The sequence below is a fragment of the Cibotium barometz genome, chromosome 55 (genome assembly GCF_041138505.1).
Source record: "Cibotium barometz isolate CiBa-2024 chromosome 55, ASM4113850v1, whole genome shotgun sequence".
NCBI lineage: Eukaryota > Viridiplantae > Streptophyta > Polypodiopsida > Cyatheales > Cibotiaceae > Cibotium > Cibotium barometz.
This window is the reverse complement of record NC_141100.1, coordinates 40,662,503-40,674,916: the sequence shown is the minus strand read 5'-3', so window position 1 is coordinate 40,674,916 and position 12,414 is coordinate 40,662,503. Positions and strand designations below refer to the sequence as shown.

The following is a 12,414-nucleotide window of genomic DNA, read 5'->3' as shown; positions in this document are numbered from 1 at the left end:
GATATTTTGTACTTGTTCCATGAACGGGAGATATGTCCATGATACTATTTGCACATGCACTCATGTTTTGCATGTTTGAAACTGTTTTCGCGTGACTTGTATTTTTGTAATTGCTTGCTTGACGTGTCACTTACTGAGCGGGGACGCCTGTCAGTGAGTCGTGAAGTTTGCTCTGTCTTCTAACGAGTTTTGTTGCATGTGAAGAGGTGGTAAGTGTATTGCACTTGTTGGTTTAATAGTTTATTTCTAACCTTTCATTTTATAAGGTTCTAAGTTCACATTTCACTTAAAAGTGGGCACCCATTATGGGCACCCACATATGGGCCAAGGTGGGGAGCCACACTTAGCCCCTTAAGTGTGTGTGGGTGGGTGCATGGCCACCTACCCGCACCACACCATGAAGCTGGCCGCCCACATGCAAACGTGGGGATCGTGCTTCTGGTGGAGTTTTGATGCAGAATGATCGTGTCATTGCTTTTGACAGCAAGAAGTTTTCAGCCATTCAAAGCAGGTATCCTGTGTATGATAAGGAGTTTTTGGCAATCGTGCTTGCTTATCGGACTTGGAGACATTATCTTCTTGGCGCAGATTCAGTTGTACGTACAGATCATCAATGTCTGACGTACATTTTCACTCAACCTGTTATGAACTCTCAACAAGGCCGATGGGTTGAATTTTTGGCTAATTTCCACATGATTATCCAGTATGTTCCTGGTCTTCAGAATGTGGTTGCAAATGCTTTGAGCCGCATGCCTCGAGCCACTAATTTTGCCATCACGGATGTCCAAATGAAAATCCCTGCTTGTTTCAAAAATGAGTATTTGACTGATAGAGATTTTGGAGATGCGTTCCGTGCTCTCAAATCTTCTAATCCCAGTCCTGCAAAAATGAACATGTTTGCAACCTACACCATCATGGATGAGTTGCTGTTCTTTTCTGATCGCATTTGTGTGCCTCATAATACTTCATTGCGGAAGATTCTCATTCAAGAGCATCATGAAGTTCCTTATGCTGCTCATCATGGTATCAACAAGACATATCGGCTTTTTTCTGCTACATACTTCTGGCCTCAGATGCAGCAAGATGTTATCAAATTTGTCAAAGCTTGTCATTCATGTCAGATAATGAAAGCCTCTCGACGACTTCCTCAAGGGTTACTTCAACCGTTGCCAGTTCCCAATGAGAGATGGGAAAGTATCAGTATGGATTTTATTTACCACTTTACCTCGTTCATCCAAAGACAATGCTCAAATTCTTGTGGTGGTTGATCGATTTTCCAAAATGGCGCATTTCATTCCTTGCAAGAAAGCTGCTTCAGCCCCAGGTGTGGCGTCATTGTTCGTGCAACATGTCTTCAAATTGCATGGTTTGCCGAAGACCATCATCTCTGACAGAGATCCAAAGTTCATTGGACATTTTTGGATGTCTTTGTTCAAATCTCTTGGCACGAATTTGTTGTTCAGTTCAGCCTATCATCCTCAAACAGATGGACAGACTGAAAGAGTTAATCAAATTTTAGAAGAAATGATTCGACATTACATTCAATCCCGTTTGGCATCATGGGAAGATTATTTGCCACTCGTGGAATTTGCTTATAATAATTCCCATCATTCAGCAATTGGATTAACTCCATTTCAAGCAGCATATGGGCATACTCCTCTTATGCCTACAAACTTTGTTTTATAACACAAAGTGGCGTTGGCAGATCAATTGGTTCACGAGATGCAAGATGTGCTTGTGCAAGTTCGAGATAAATTGGTCCATGTGCAACAAAAATATCAAAAACAGGCCAACAAGCATCGTTGACATGCAGATTTTCAAGAAGGAGATTTGGTCTTGTTACATGTGGCACCTCACCACTACAAAACAGTGAAGTCAGTTTTTCCAAAGTTGCGACCTCGCTTCTATGGGCCTTTCAGGATTCTTAAGAAAAATTCAGTTGTCAGTTACAAGTTGGAACTTCCACCTTCATGGGGGAAGGTTCATCCGACTTTTCACATTTCTTGGCTCAAACAGTATGTTCAAGGAGATTCGCCTATTCCAGACTTATCTTCATATGATATTATCCTTGTTCCAGAAGTAATTCTTGACGTGCGACAGAAGGAAACAAGAAGAAAGTTGACTACAGAATTTCTTGTGAAGTGGATGGATTTGGATGAGTCTGATTCCACTTGGCAAACAGATGAAGAAATGCAGCAGTACCCTAATCTTCTTCAGGAGTTCTTTGACAAACAGATGTCTATCATTTGACACATGGGTTTTATTTTAAATAGGAGGGAATGTCACGATTGTGACGTATGTATGTATCAGATACTCTCTTCATTGCTGGTTCCTGATGCAAAGAGTAACCAGCCAAGGGAACCCCTACACTCAACTGGTTGCGACTCTTCGCCAAAGGATGTACCTCTTCATCGAATAGCCACCTCCCTTCGACGAATGGTTGTATCCCTTGATGAATGATTGTGCCTCTACATTGAATAGACACATTCCTTAGCCTAAAGTTGTATCCTTTCGTCTATAGTCATGTCCTTTCGTCAAAGGACATGCCTCTTCAAATGTCTCTTCATCTCCTATATAAGAGACCTATTGTACTCAGTTAATTCAATTCAAGTCAATTCAATCTTCTCTCAAGTGTTCTCCTAAAGGTTCTTGTTCTCTAAGTTAACTACTTAAGTAATTAGCACACAATATGAGGGATTAACAACATAATCCTCACAAGTATTCATGGCGTGGTTGCATATTTCCGTGGAGAGATGTACTTCATCTCATCTCATGATGCATCCGGCACCGAGAAGAGCACGGATGTGATTGTGGCGGAGTGGGCTACCACCATGGAGATCGTTGGCCCCAAGCATGTAGTGGGCTTTGTTGCGGACGGGGAGCCTTCCAATAGGGCAGGGGAAGCTATCCTCCAAGGTATGTATGGACATGTCACGGTGTCCTTTTGTATGGCTCATTGCCTAAACAACCTCCTTAAGGACATAGGGGCATTGCCATGGATCATCATGGTCTCCTTTGTCCTCAACCACCAAATACTTCGGCATGAGTTCAACAAGAGGTCCTCTCTCTCTCTTCTCTCAAATATTCCGACACCCGGTTTGCCTACAACTTTCTCATGTTGGGCCGGTTGAAGGATTGTAGCGGTGCTTTGAGGGGGATTTTCATTAGCGACGAGTTTGTCGACATGCAAGAGTCCCGTACAAACACTGGCCAAGAGTGTAGGTTACGGGCGGATGACGCCTCTTAGTGGGAGCGTGTGAAGACCACTAATGCTATGGTGAGGCCCATAGTCCACCTATTGAGGATTGTAGACGCTATGCAACCATGCATAGACAAGGTCTACGAGACCATGGATCGCATGATAGAGAAGTTGAAAGACTTCGTGCCTGACGAAGACAGATACGAGAAGATCCATGCCTTGTGTCTAGGAAGGTGGAATTCCTACTACTCTCCATTGCATGCAGCAGCTTATGTGGTGCACCCAGAATTCCAAGGCCACAAGCAGGAGAGCGACCGGGAGGTGTGCGCTGGATGGAGGATCATCTTGGACCGTCTTGTGCCTGATGCATCAGTTAGGCACAAGATCAGGGACCAGCTTTCCATGTACAGGTCATTTCATGGCTCCTATGGTTGTCATGATGCACAGATTGACCGCTCCAAAGTTGGTGCTGCTCTATGGTGGGAGGACTTTGGTTCGGATGGACCAGAGCTACAGCTGCTTGCCATCCGCATACTTAGCCAGGCCGTCAACTCCTCTTGTTTGGAGCAACTTTGAAGTACCTACAACCAGTACCTACAACCACGTTGCCTCTAGGAAGAGGAACCGACTCGGGGTAGAGCGTGCCAATGACCTTGTCTTCGTCAGCGCGAACTTGTGAATGCTTTGCAAGAGCGTGACCAAGAAGGCAGATCCCTTCACCGAGCGGAAGATGAGTCAGCAAGAAGAGCAACAAGAGGATGAGGTGCGGGAGCAACATGCCAATGAGGATGAGAGTGAGGATGAGCTTGATGCTCCTTTGGCACAAGCTACCTATGACCATGAGGCGAGCACCTCACGTGGATGATCATTCATCAATCATGATTCATGGGCCTTACTACTTAGCTCTAGCCTCTAGCTGAGTCCGTCCATGTATTCTGCCTCCTTTAGTCCTGACTCTTGAGTCATGACTCATTTTGTATCTACTTAATTATTAATACAATCAACCGTCAACGCCTTCACTCTTTGATTGGCGTATTTTGTTAATATGACTCAAAAGCTTACCATTTTAGTGTCAATTTGTGCTCATTTTGATGTACTTCTAAAGTAGAATAAGTGTAGAGTAAAAAAACTTTTAAAAAAAGTATTTTTTGAGTGTTGTTCCCTCCCCTGTCCCCATTCCCTACTTATGGCCATCCCCGTCCCCCGTCCCTTGTGACTATGACTCATGCGCACAGTGGTTAGTCGAGAGTGGATGAGCTGGGAGGACCATGAGCACCCGAAGGCAGTTGCTTTAGCACGCAGAGTGATGCAAGAAGATTGGTGGAAGAAGGCAAAGGCTTTATTGAGAGCTCTTCAACCAATCTCTAGTGTTCTTCGCATCACTGACATGGAGGGCAGCACTCTTGGACTCTTGTACAAGTTCATGGACCGGATTGGAGAGGCTCTTAACTGATACACTCTCTTGACAGATGAGAGGTACTGAACTTCCAACTAGTTGCCTTCTTGTTGTAACTTGTAAGTTGTATCGTACTATGATCTATCGTAGCCTGTAGGAGTGAGCTAATAGCTTTGATCATTCATGGCTAATTTTCAAGGTTGAGGACATTCGACGGGTTTGGAATGACCGGTGGGATTGGTTCCATAGACCAATCCACGCGGTTGCCCACATATTGCACCCTCTCTAGTGTAGTGAGGCCCAGTATATTAATGAAGAGTTGGAAGATGGATGGCAAGATTACATTCAGAAATGGACAGGAGGAGACGTGGAGCTCATGAGATGCTTGGAGGATGAGCGACTAGTGTATCAGAATGCCAACCACGCATTTGGTAGACAGACTGCATGCATGCAAGAGACACAGCTTCAACCAATCTCATGGTGGGATAAGTATGGGATCAGTAGCCCTCACTTGGTGAGTACAACTCTAAAAGACAAGTCTGTTATTTACATAATACATTGATCAATGATGATTATACTTAGTACCCTGTACTTACAAAGTTTCTGTATTTTAATGGTAGAAACACCTCGCCATTCGAGTCCTCTCACAGGATTGCAATTCGGGTCTTGCTGAGAGGAACTGGAGCACATGGGCCCTCTTCCATACAAAGAAGAGGAACAAGTTGTCTACTGCTCAGTTGGAGCGGTTGGTGTATTGCCATTGCAATCTCCGCCTAATTCAACAGTCGGGCAATCCGATAGAGCCTCGTCAAGTCAATATCGATAAAATCGACATTGAGAAGATGAAAGATGTCCCAAAGATTCCTCTCGGGAGAGCGACATATCTGCCATGTTGTATGAGGAGTTGATGGCACCTGCTCATGGCCCACGAGCATCTATAGTAGCATTATCAGGAGGTACTAGTACTAGTGCAGCAACTGAGACGAGTGCGGCAACTAAGCCAGCATCATCATCTTCTAGGAGTGACATTGAGTCTACCGAGGTGAGTACTGACGAGGACATCGAGGATGTTGAGGATTGAGTGCCCAGTTGATAGTGCCCACACTCCATATTGAGGACTCTAGTCTTTGGGGCTATCAAGCTACTCTAGTTTACTATTTGTCATCATTTATGCATGATTGCATCTTTCAAGCTTCAGCATGCTTTACTTTTTGTATTTCAGACTGCAGTTTACTTTTTTTGTATCAGCTCAGGATTCAAACTTTTTGTGATCACTTTGAGTGCCATTATTAATGATGAAATCTAGATCTTGATTCTTGATGTTGCCAATTTATTTATGCCAATTGGTCAGTGACTCAATTGGGTGCCCACTATAACTCGGTCACCCAGATTCTTTAGCTTTAGCTTGTAAACATGTTTTTATGTGTAAATGATGCATGTTTAATATGGTTTTGCAGAAAAGGCAACATATTATAAACCTGTATATAAATTTTGAGGCCTGTACCCCCCCTTTTTGTATGAAACGTTTTTGAAACTTCTGGAAAATGAATGAAACATTTCTGAAACACATTTCATGTAACGCCTTGCAACTATGACTGGGACTTTGGACACATTCCGACTAATCTGAAAAGTGTGCCTATCCCAATCGATGTCTGGCTGGACCACTGAATTCCTAGAATTATGTCTGCTCTTACAAGAGAGGCAACCATAAAATTCTCCACCGAAGTCAAGATGAAACGAGATCGCACAACGGCCTGTTCAGTGACCACATCCTCCGTGCTGCCACTGTCTAACAAGACAATGACTCTCTGGCCACCTATGTAGCCAAAGGTCTTGAGTAATTCCTTACGCTCATACTCCAAGTCGTGGACACCCTTCAACTTATCTTCGAGCTCCCAGCTAACGATTACACCAACCAAAGCATTAGGATCCGAGAAACTAGGGACAACCACTAGGGTCTGTGTGGGAGATGGACTCGTTTGGAGGCTGGGGTGGTTGTCTGTGGAGTGGTAGTCTTCTTTAGATAATCCCTAGAAGTGTGTCCTTTTGTGTGACAAAAGAAACACCTACCCTACTTCTTGTACTGAGCTGTCTTCTCAGCAATCAATTTTCTCAAGGTCTTGTCTGCCTGAGGTTTCTAGTCCAGAGCAAGCTTGGGCGCATTGGTCGAGTTGTTGGAGCCAAAGGCTTCCGTACTCTGTCCTGGGGAACACCCCATCTAGTTTTGGCCTTTTTCCCCCAAGGCGTTTTCCTTGGGAGTGGCTGGCTAGGAAGTCTTCGGTTTTCTGCCATTGTGCTTCTAAGCAAGTGAGAGTGCGTCTTCAAAGGTGGCTGACCTAAACATACACACCTCTCACTGGATTTGTGTGTCCGGGCTATAAAGGAACTTCCCTTTCTTGTCCTTGTCAGATAAGCCCAATTGCAAACATAAGTTCGAAATTTTATTGGCAAACTGAAGGACTAGTTGTGTGTTTTGATGCGCCCCCCTAAACTCATCTTCAAGCCGCTCAAGGTAACGAGGCAGTAGAAAACGCCATTTAAGGTCGAGGACAAACTCGTCCCAAACATAAGCCGCCATACCTAATTTGGTGTGAATATAAGCCCACTGGGTCCACCAAGGAATCGCCTCACCTTCCAAATACCAACTAGCCAAGATCACTCTCTCAATATCATTTTTTCTAATTGCAACAAAGTTAGCCTCAAGCTGATGCAACCAAGAATAAAGAGTTGTGGGATCGAGTTTACCTTTATACTTACTGAAGTTCATTTTCTAAGGAAAATGACTCGAGGAAGGCACTAGTGTCATTGTTGCGTCTAAAGCCGCAAGGTATCTTTCATGTTTCACGCGTCACTTAGCATTGTCTTGTGCAACAGCACGGGATGCTCCTATTGCACAATCTGCCATCATTGGAATCTCCATTGCTCGCATCTGCAACTCGGGCATTGCGGTCGTAACCCTTCAAAAGGGTCATTCAGTAGAGGATCTGTTGATGAGATCTAGGAAACGGAAGGAGAGGGAGAAGAAGATGAAGAAAAAGGGGCTGAAAAATGGTTGCATTCTTTCAAGAACCAAGATCTGCACCTTTGCTCTTCCCATATGGTACTCTATTCTACGATTGCTCGCAAGCCCAAATGTTGTCCTGAAAGCGCTTTTATGTATATCCTTAGACACCACACGCACTTGAGGATACCCACTCTTGAGATCAATTCGACTAAAGCATGCTCATTCATCCAGTTTGTCAAGGATGTCGTCTATTCGTGGAATCAGAAACCGATTCTTGATTGTGAGCTTATTCAAAGCTCTATAATCCACACACATACGAAAAGATCCATCCTTCTTTTGAACCAAGAGAACGGGTGAACAATATGGGGAAGAGCTTGGCTTAACCAAACCCTTCTCAAGAAGCTCATTTACGTGCTTCATGATCTCCTCTTTTTAGGATGCACTCACATATTAGGTGGTGAGCTACCCGGCACAAGATCAATGCGATGATCTTCCAGCCGTACAGGTGGCAACTCATTTGGCAACTCATCAACAAAACAATCATTGTACTCTTCCAAGAATTTCAGCCTATCATTACTAAGAGTGTTTACATGCATATTATTTTCTTCAACATGATCCTGTACAAAAATCGAGTATGCAAAAACACTCTTTTTCATTGCTTTGTACATGAGATACAAGGGGAATGGTATCATCCTCTGCACCAACATCAATCACATGCTCTCAGTCTTTATGCATGAAGGTGATCTTGTTGGTCTTGTGAACCTTACACGGATCAATGTGTGTGTGCCAAGGCTTTCCAAGCAATTCATCACAACCATTCAAAGGCGCTACAAGAAAATCCTCATGATCCACATAGCCTTGAATGTGTATGTCATATGTGAAGACTGAAGAGCAGGTTGCAGATATCTTTACCAAACCATTTTGTAAAGAGAAGTTTGAGTACTTCAGAGACACGCTTGGAGTACATCAGATGGATATGGTGAGCTTGAGGGCGAGTGTTGAGAATGCAAGCTCATCAAGATCTAGTGGATAGCAGTAGCATGTGGACACCAGTCTAGCAGTGTGTGTGGGGAAAATAATGGCCGCGTCCAAGTGTGTGGACATTAGCTTTAGGTTATTTCAGTGTGAACTTATCATTAGGAAAATGTGATGTGTTTCATGGAGTGCAATGAAGAAAAGCTATGGAGCTTCTCTACATTGTGTGTGCTGATGGAATGAGAGTAACCATGTATCCCTCTATTCTCTTTTCATTCTTTTGCTCCTCTATCCTCTTTGACCAGAGTACTTTAGTTGGCGCATTGGGACAAGGAATTGCCGGTGGATTCTTGCTGTCTAAAAGCTACCTGACCCACTTTGGCAATGGCCGTTCTATCCATGGTTGGGCAGGCACATCTTCTTCATCTTCAGATGCCATCTCTCGTGGAATGGGTGCAGGCAACCCTTTTGCCATCGGAGGGAGAGCCTGCAGGTGTGTATCTAATGGTTATGATTGCTACGCAATATCCTCCTGCTGCAAACGTGCAACGAAGGATACAGAAACTGGAGCTCCTAGAGGCTATTGCCCTTGCTGAGCCATGGGAAACTTTTGGATAGCTCTAGCCACTAAGCAGCAAGCCGATTGTAAAGGCAGGCTTTCATATGGTTCATATGCTTCGTGAGCATGCGGGCAAACACAACCATCGTATCTTTTAAAGCCATGATAGAAAACTGCAAGCTTATAAAGCCTTGATAGCAAATTGATCCACAAAAATAACAAATACCAACTCTTCCCAAACCCTAATGTTCCCCTAATCAGGCATGCAACACACACAAATATTTGCAGGTATCCTACACTTTGATACGAACTGTAGAATACCAGTGCAATGAAGTATGAACATAGAAAGAGATGCACAGCGGAATGCACACAATCCTTCACAAGTAACCTATGCTGATTCTTTTATTGATGAATAGTTATGTAAAACGGAATAATACTAAAGTACAAAAAATGACCAACTAGCCCAAGTTGCTGTAGACCCTGCTGATCTAACACAAACACTGGCTGCCGATCGTCTTTCCATGCTTCCGATTCAGCTTGCACACTACTGAAGAAAAGAAGAACTTGCAGAATTATTTGATGATTTAATTAATTGAGGGCTGGCCAATAGGGGGTTCTTTTATAGGACCCCCATCTGCTGGTGGGCCAGCTCCACGAGAAGCCCAGCTGCACACACCCAACCTGGTCGCCCAGCTCCTATTGTCCTGCCCAACCTGCTCATGACCCGCATTCAAACCCAGGCAACCAAAGCACTGCTGTCCATCTGTGTTGGGCGCTCAAAGGGCTGCCTTAACAAGTCAACAACGTGCGGAACTCCTCTGTGAACCGTACCTCATCAAACCACACCTGTCCAGCATATATATGACATGGAGTGTCACTAACATCAAAGGGCTGAAGATGTGGTAAGCTCTAGAGAAGAAGTCACAAGCCATTAAAGGCTGGTGCTTTTTGCATGAGAGGCAATCATGAAAAAACCTGGCTTTGGGGACAGTTGCACGAAATTGATGACATGCACTGTAAATACAATTGAAAGGAGCTTATAGAGTCTGCAACAGCATGCAAGCCTAAAATGATGCATGGAGGGGCCTAAACCTCTTAAGAAGTTGTGAATCTTTGATCACCACATAAGCAACCACCCCCCTTCTCCTCATTGGATGTATAGTGAGAGGCCTAAATCTGTCATGTCAGTTGTTGTAAATCTTTAATCACAGATAAGCACACCACCCCCTCCCCCTTCTTCCTCTTTGGATGTTAAGTTTATATACCAGTGACCACACTCCTAAAACCACATAAGAGGATAATACTGCCAATATCAAGACTATGATCAGCAATTCTGGTATCAAATATATTATACTCACTCGACTTCATATTTTGAATAACTCTTATCATGTACCACATTACGAAGACACCTTGTTTTCTCAAGAAGCTGCATCTGAGCTAATTCGTTCTTTAAAAACTGTGACAAACTGGATACACCACAAGAACCATGGCCTATACAATGCATGCTCTCAGTTGCTTCTTGAAATTCCACCTGCTCCAGCCTGCAAATAAAAGGCCGGTATGTAATTATTCATGCAGCCGAAAACTTGTGTATTGAAGAAACTTTCTATGCAGCAAGTATATAAAAACAGACAAGTTTTCAATGATTCAGCTGCTAAGTTGTATGAGCACATTCAGCAATAACAATGATTGCCAAATACAAACATTTTGAACTCTAGACATACATCACTTAATTGAAATCAGAACAGCTTGGCATTCTTTTACATGTCTTAATCTTACTCATACCTTGAAAAGTCTAAAACACACACCAGTGGAGCAAGATAGACGCAGTCGCTTAACAAACCACTAAAACATAGAGCTATCAATCTCACTAACTCACCAAGCCATGAAGGATGCAAACAATGCATCTCATGAACACACAACAGGTTTCAATGCCATTCTGGACCTCTCTAGCAAAGACTTAGCTAGTCATAAAGGACATGTCAAGGCTGATGGTCAGAGTGCCTGGACATAGCCTAACAATAGTTTACTCTCCACTATCAAAAACTCATTCGCCAAGTTTTGGTCTCTATGACACGCTTTTGATAGCCTTCCCTAGCCCCTCACTCCTTTAACAGTTATGAGGTCAGGACATACTTTTTAAAATTTCCTTTTCCTTAGACGGCTCGATTAATTGGACCTTCTGGTAAAAGCGTTTATACTCAATCAAGACTTAATGCAGTGAATGGTTTGGATAGCAAAAAAGAATTGTAAACTAAAGATTGAAAAAGAGAGGTTTGCCTGCACGTGACTAGCTCATCACCTCCCTCCCTCCCTCCCTCCCCCCCTCCCTCTCTCACTCCCCCGCCCCCCTCCCCAACACACCCACATTAAGTAATCACCTCCCTCCCTCCCCCGCCCCCCTCCCAAACACACCCACCTTAAGTAATTACTTTACTAATATGAGAATGGAAGAACAAACAAAGTTTTTTTTTTTTTTTGAAATTTGAAAAAAACAGTTACCTCCATGTGCTCTCTGCATTCAACTCAGCCAATAAAGGAGTAAAAACTAATCTTTCTCCTCTGTTATGCTGCAGCCTGCTGGCTGGCCTTGGTCCCACAACTATTGACTTGGGGAAATCTCAATTTCGCCCCCTCTTTGGGACATTTTCACATTCCCAGCCTTTGGATGTTTAAACAGGGTTGTTTTGGGCATAGTAATGAGAAACATGGAAATTAAAATGGAAACCAAGAGAGAAATGCGAATGAAAACCGCACTTTTGAGGGAAGCGAATCGGGGAAATATGCCAGTAAGGGTGATGCTAGCAGAGGGGAATGTCAGATGCTCTAACAAAAACGGTTCATGTTTTGATTCTTTAGAAATCTTGTAGCCAATTATGGGCTACATTAGAATGAAATGACGAAGAGCATTTTGTAATCGATTCATGTACTAAATTGATGGCCCTATGCTTAATATGTGTGCTTAAACCCCTTGCTTAAGCCTCCTACTTGGTGGCATGACACGAACCCTTAGGTCTCACAAGCCCCTCCTAGGTGACATGACACATGGCCCTTGAGGTGTCACAAGCCCCTTTCTTGGTAAAGTCACAACCCCCTTGCTTAGCTAAATCCCACAACAAGGTCACTACCAACAAACTCTATTGCCTCTGTCCAATCTAATGCAAGCACATCAGCACTCTTCCCAGTCCCTGATGCATCATGCGACGAAATGAAATACATCTCTCCTCGAGAATAGGCCACTACCCCATGGACAGACCTCTTTCGTGTATCGCTCCAACCAT

The 12,414-nt window shown here is 43.7% G+C and overlaps 1 protein-coding gene across 5 annotated transcripts in view; it reads right to left on the bottom strand.

The window, feature by feature from the left end:
- LOC147607737 (uncharacterized) overlaps positions 1-12,414 on the bottom strand; it is a 139,682-nt gene that overhangs the window by 88,790 nt on the left and 38,478 nt on the right. For 4 of the 5 annotated variants that reach the window (XM_086790368.1, XM_086790367.1, XM_086790364.1 and 1 more), the window contains one exon: positions 10,492-10,674. In XM_086790368.1, the coding sequence (XP_086646494.1) occupies positions 10,492-10,674 (183 nt within the window). The remainder of the gene's footprint in view (positions 1-10,491; positions 10,675-12,414) is intronic. The other variant, XM_086790365.1, reaches the window with a different exon arrangement.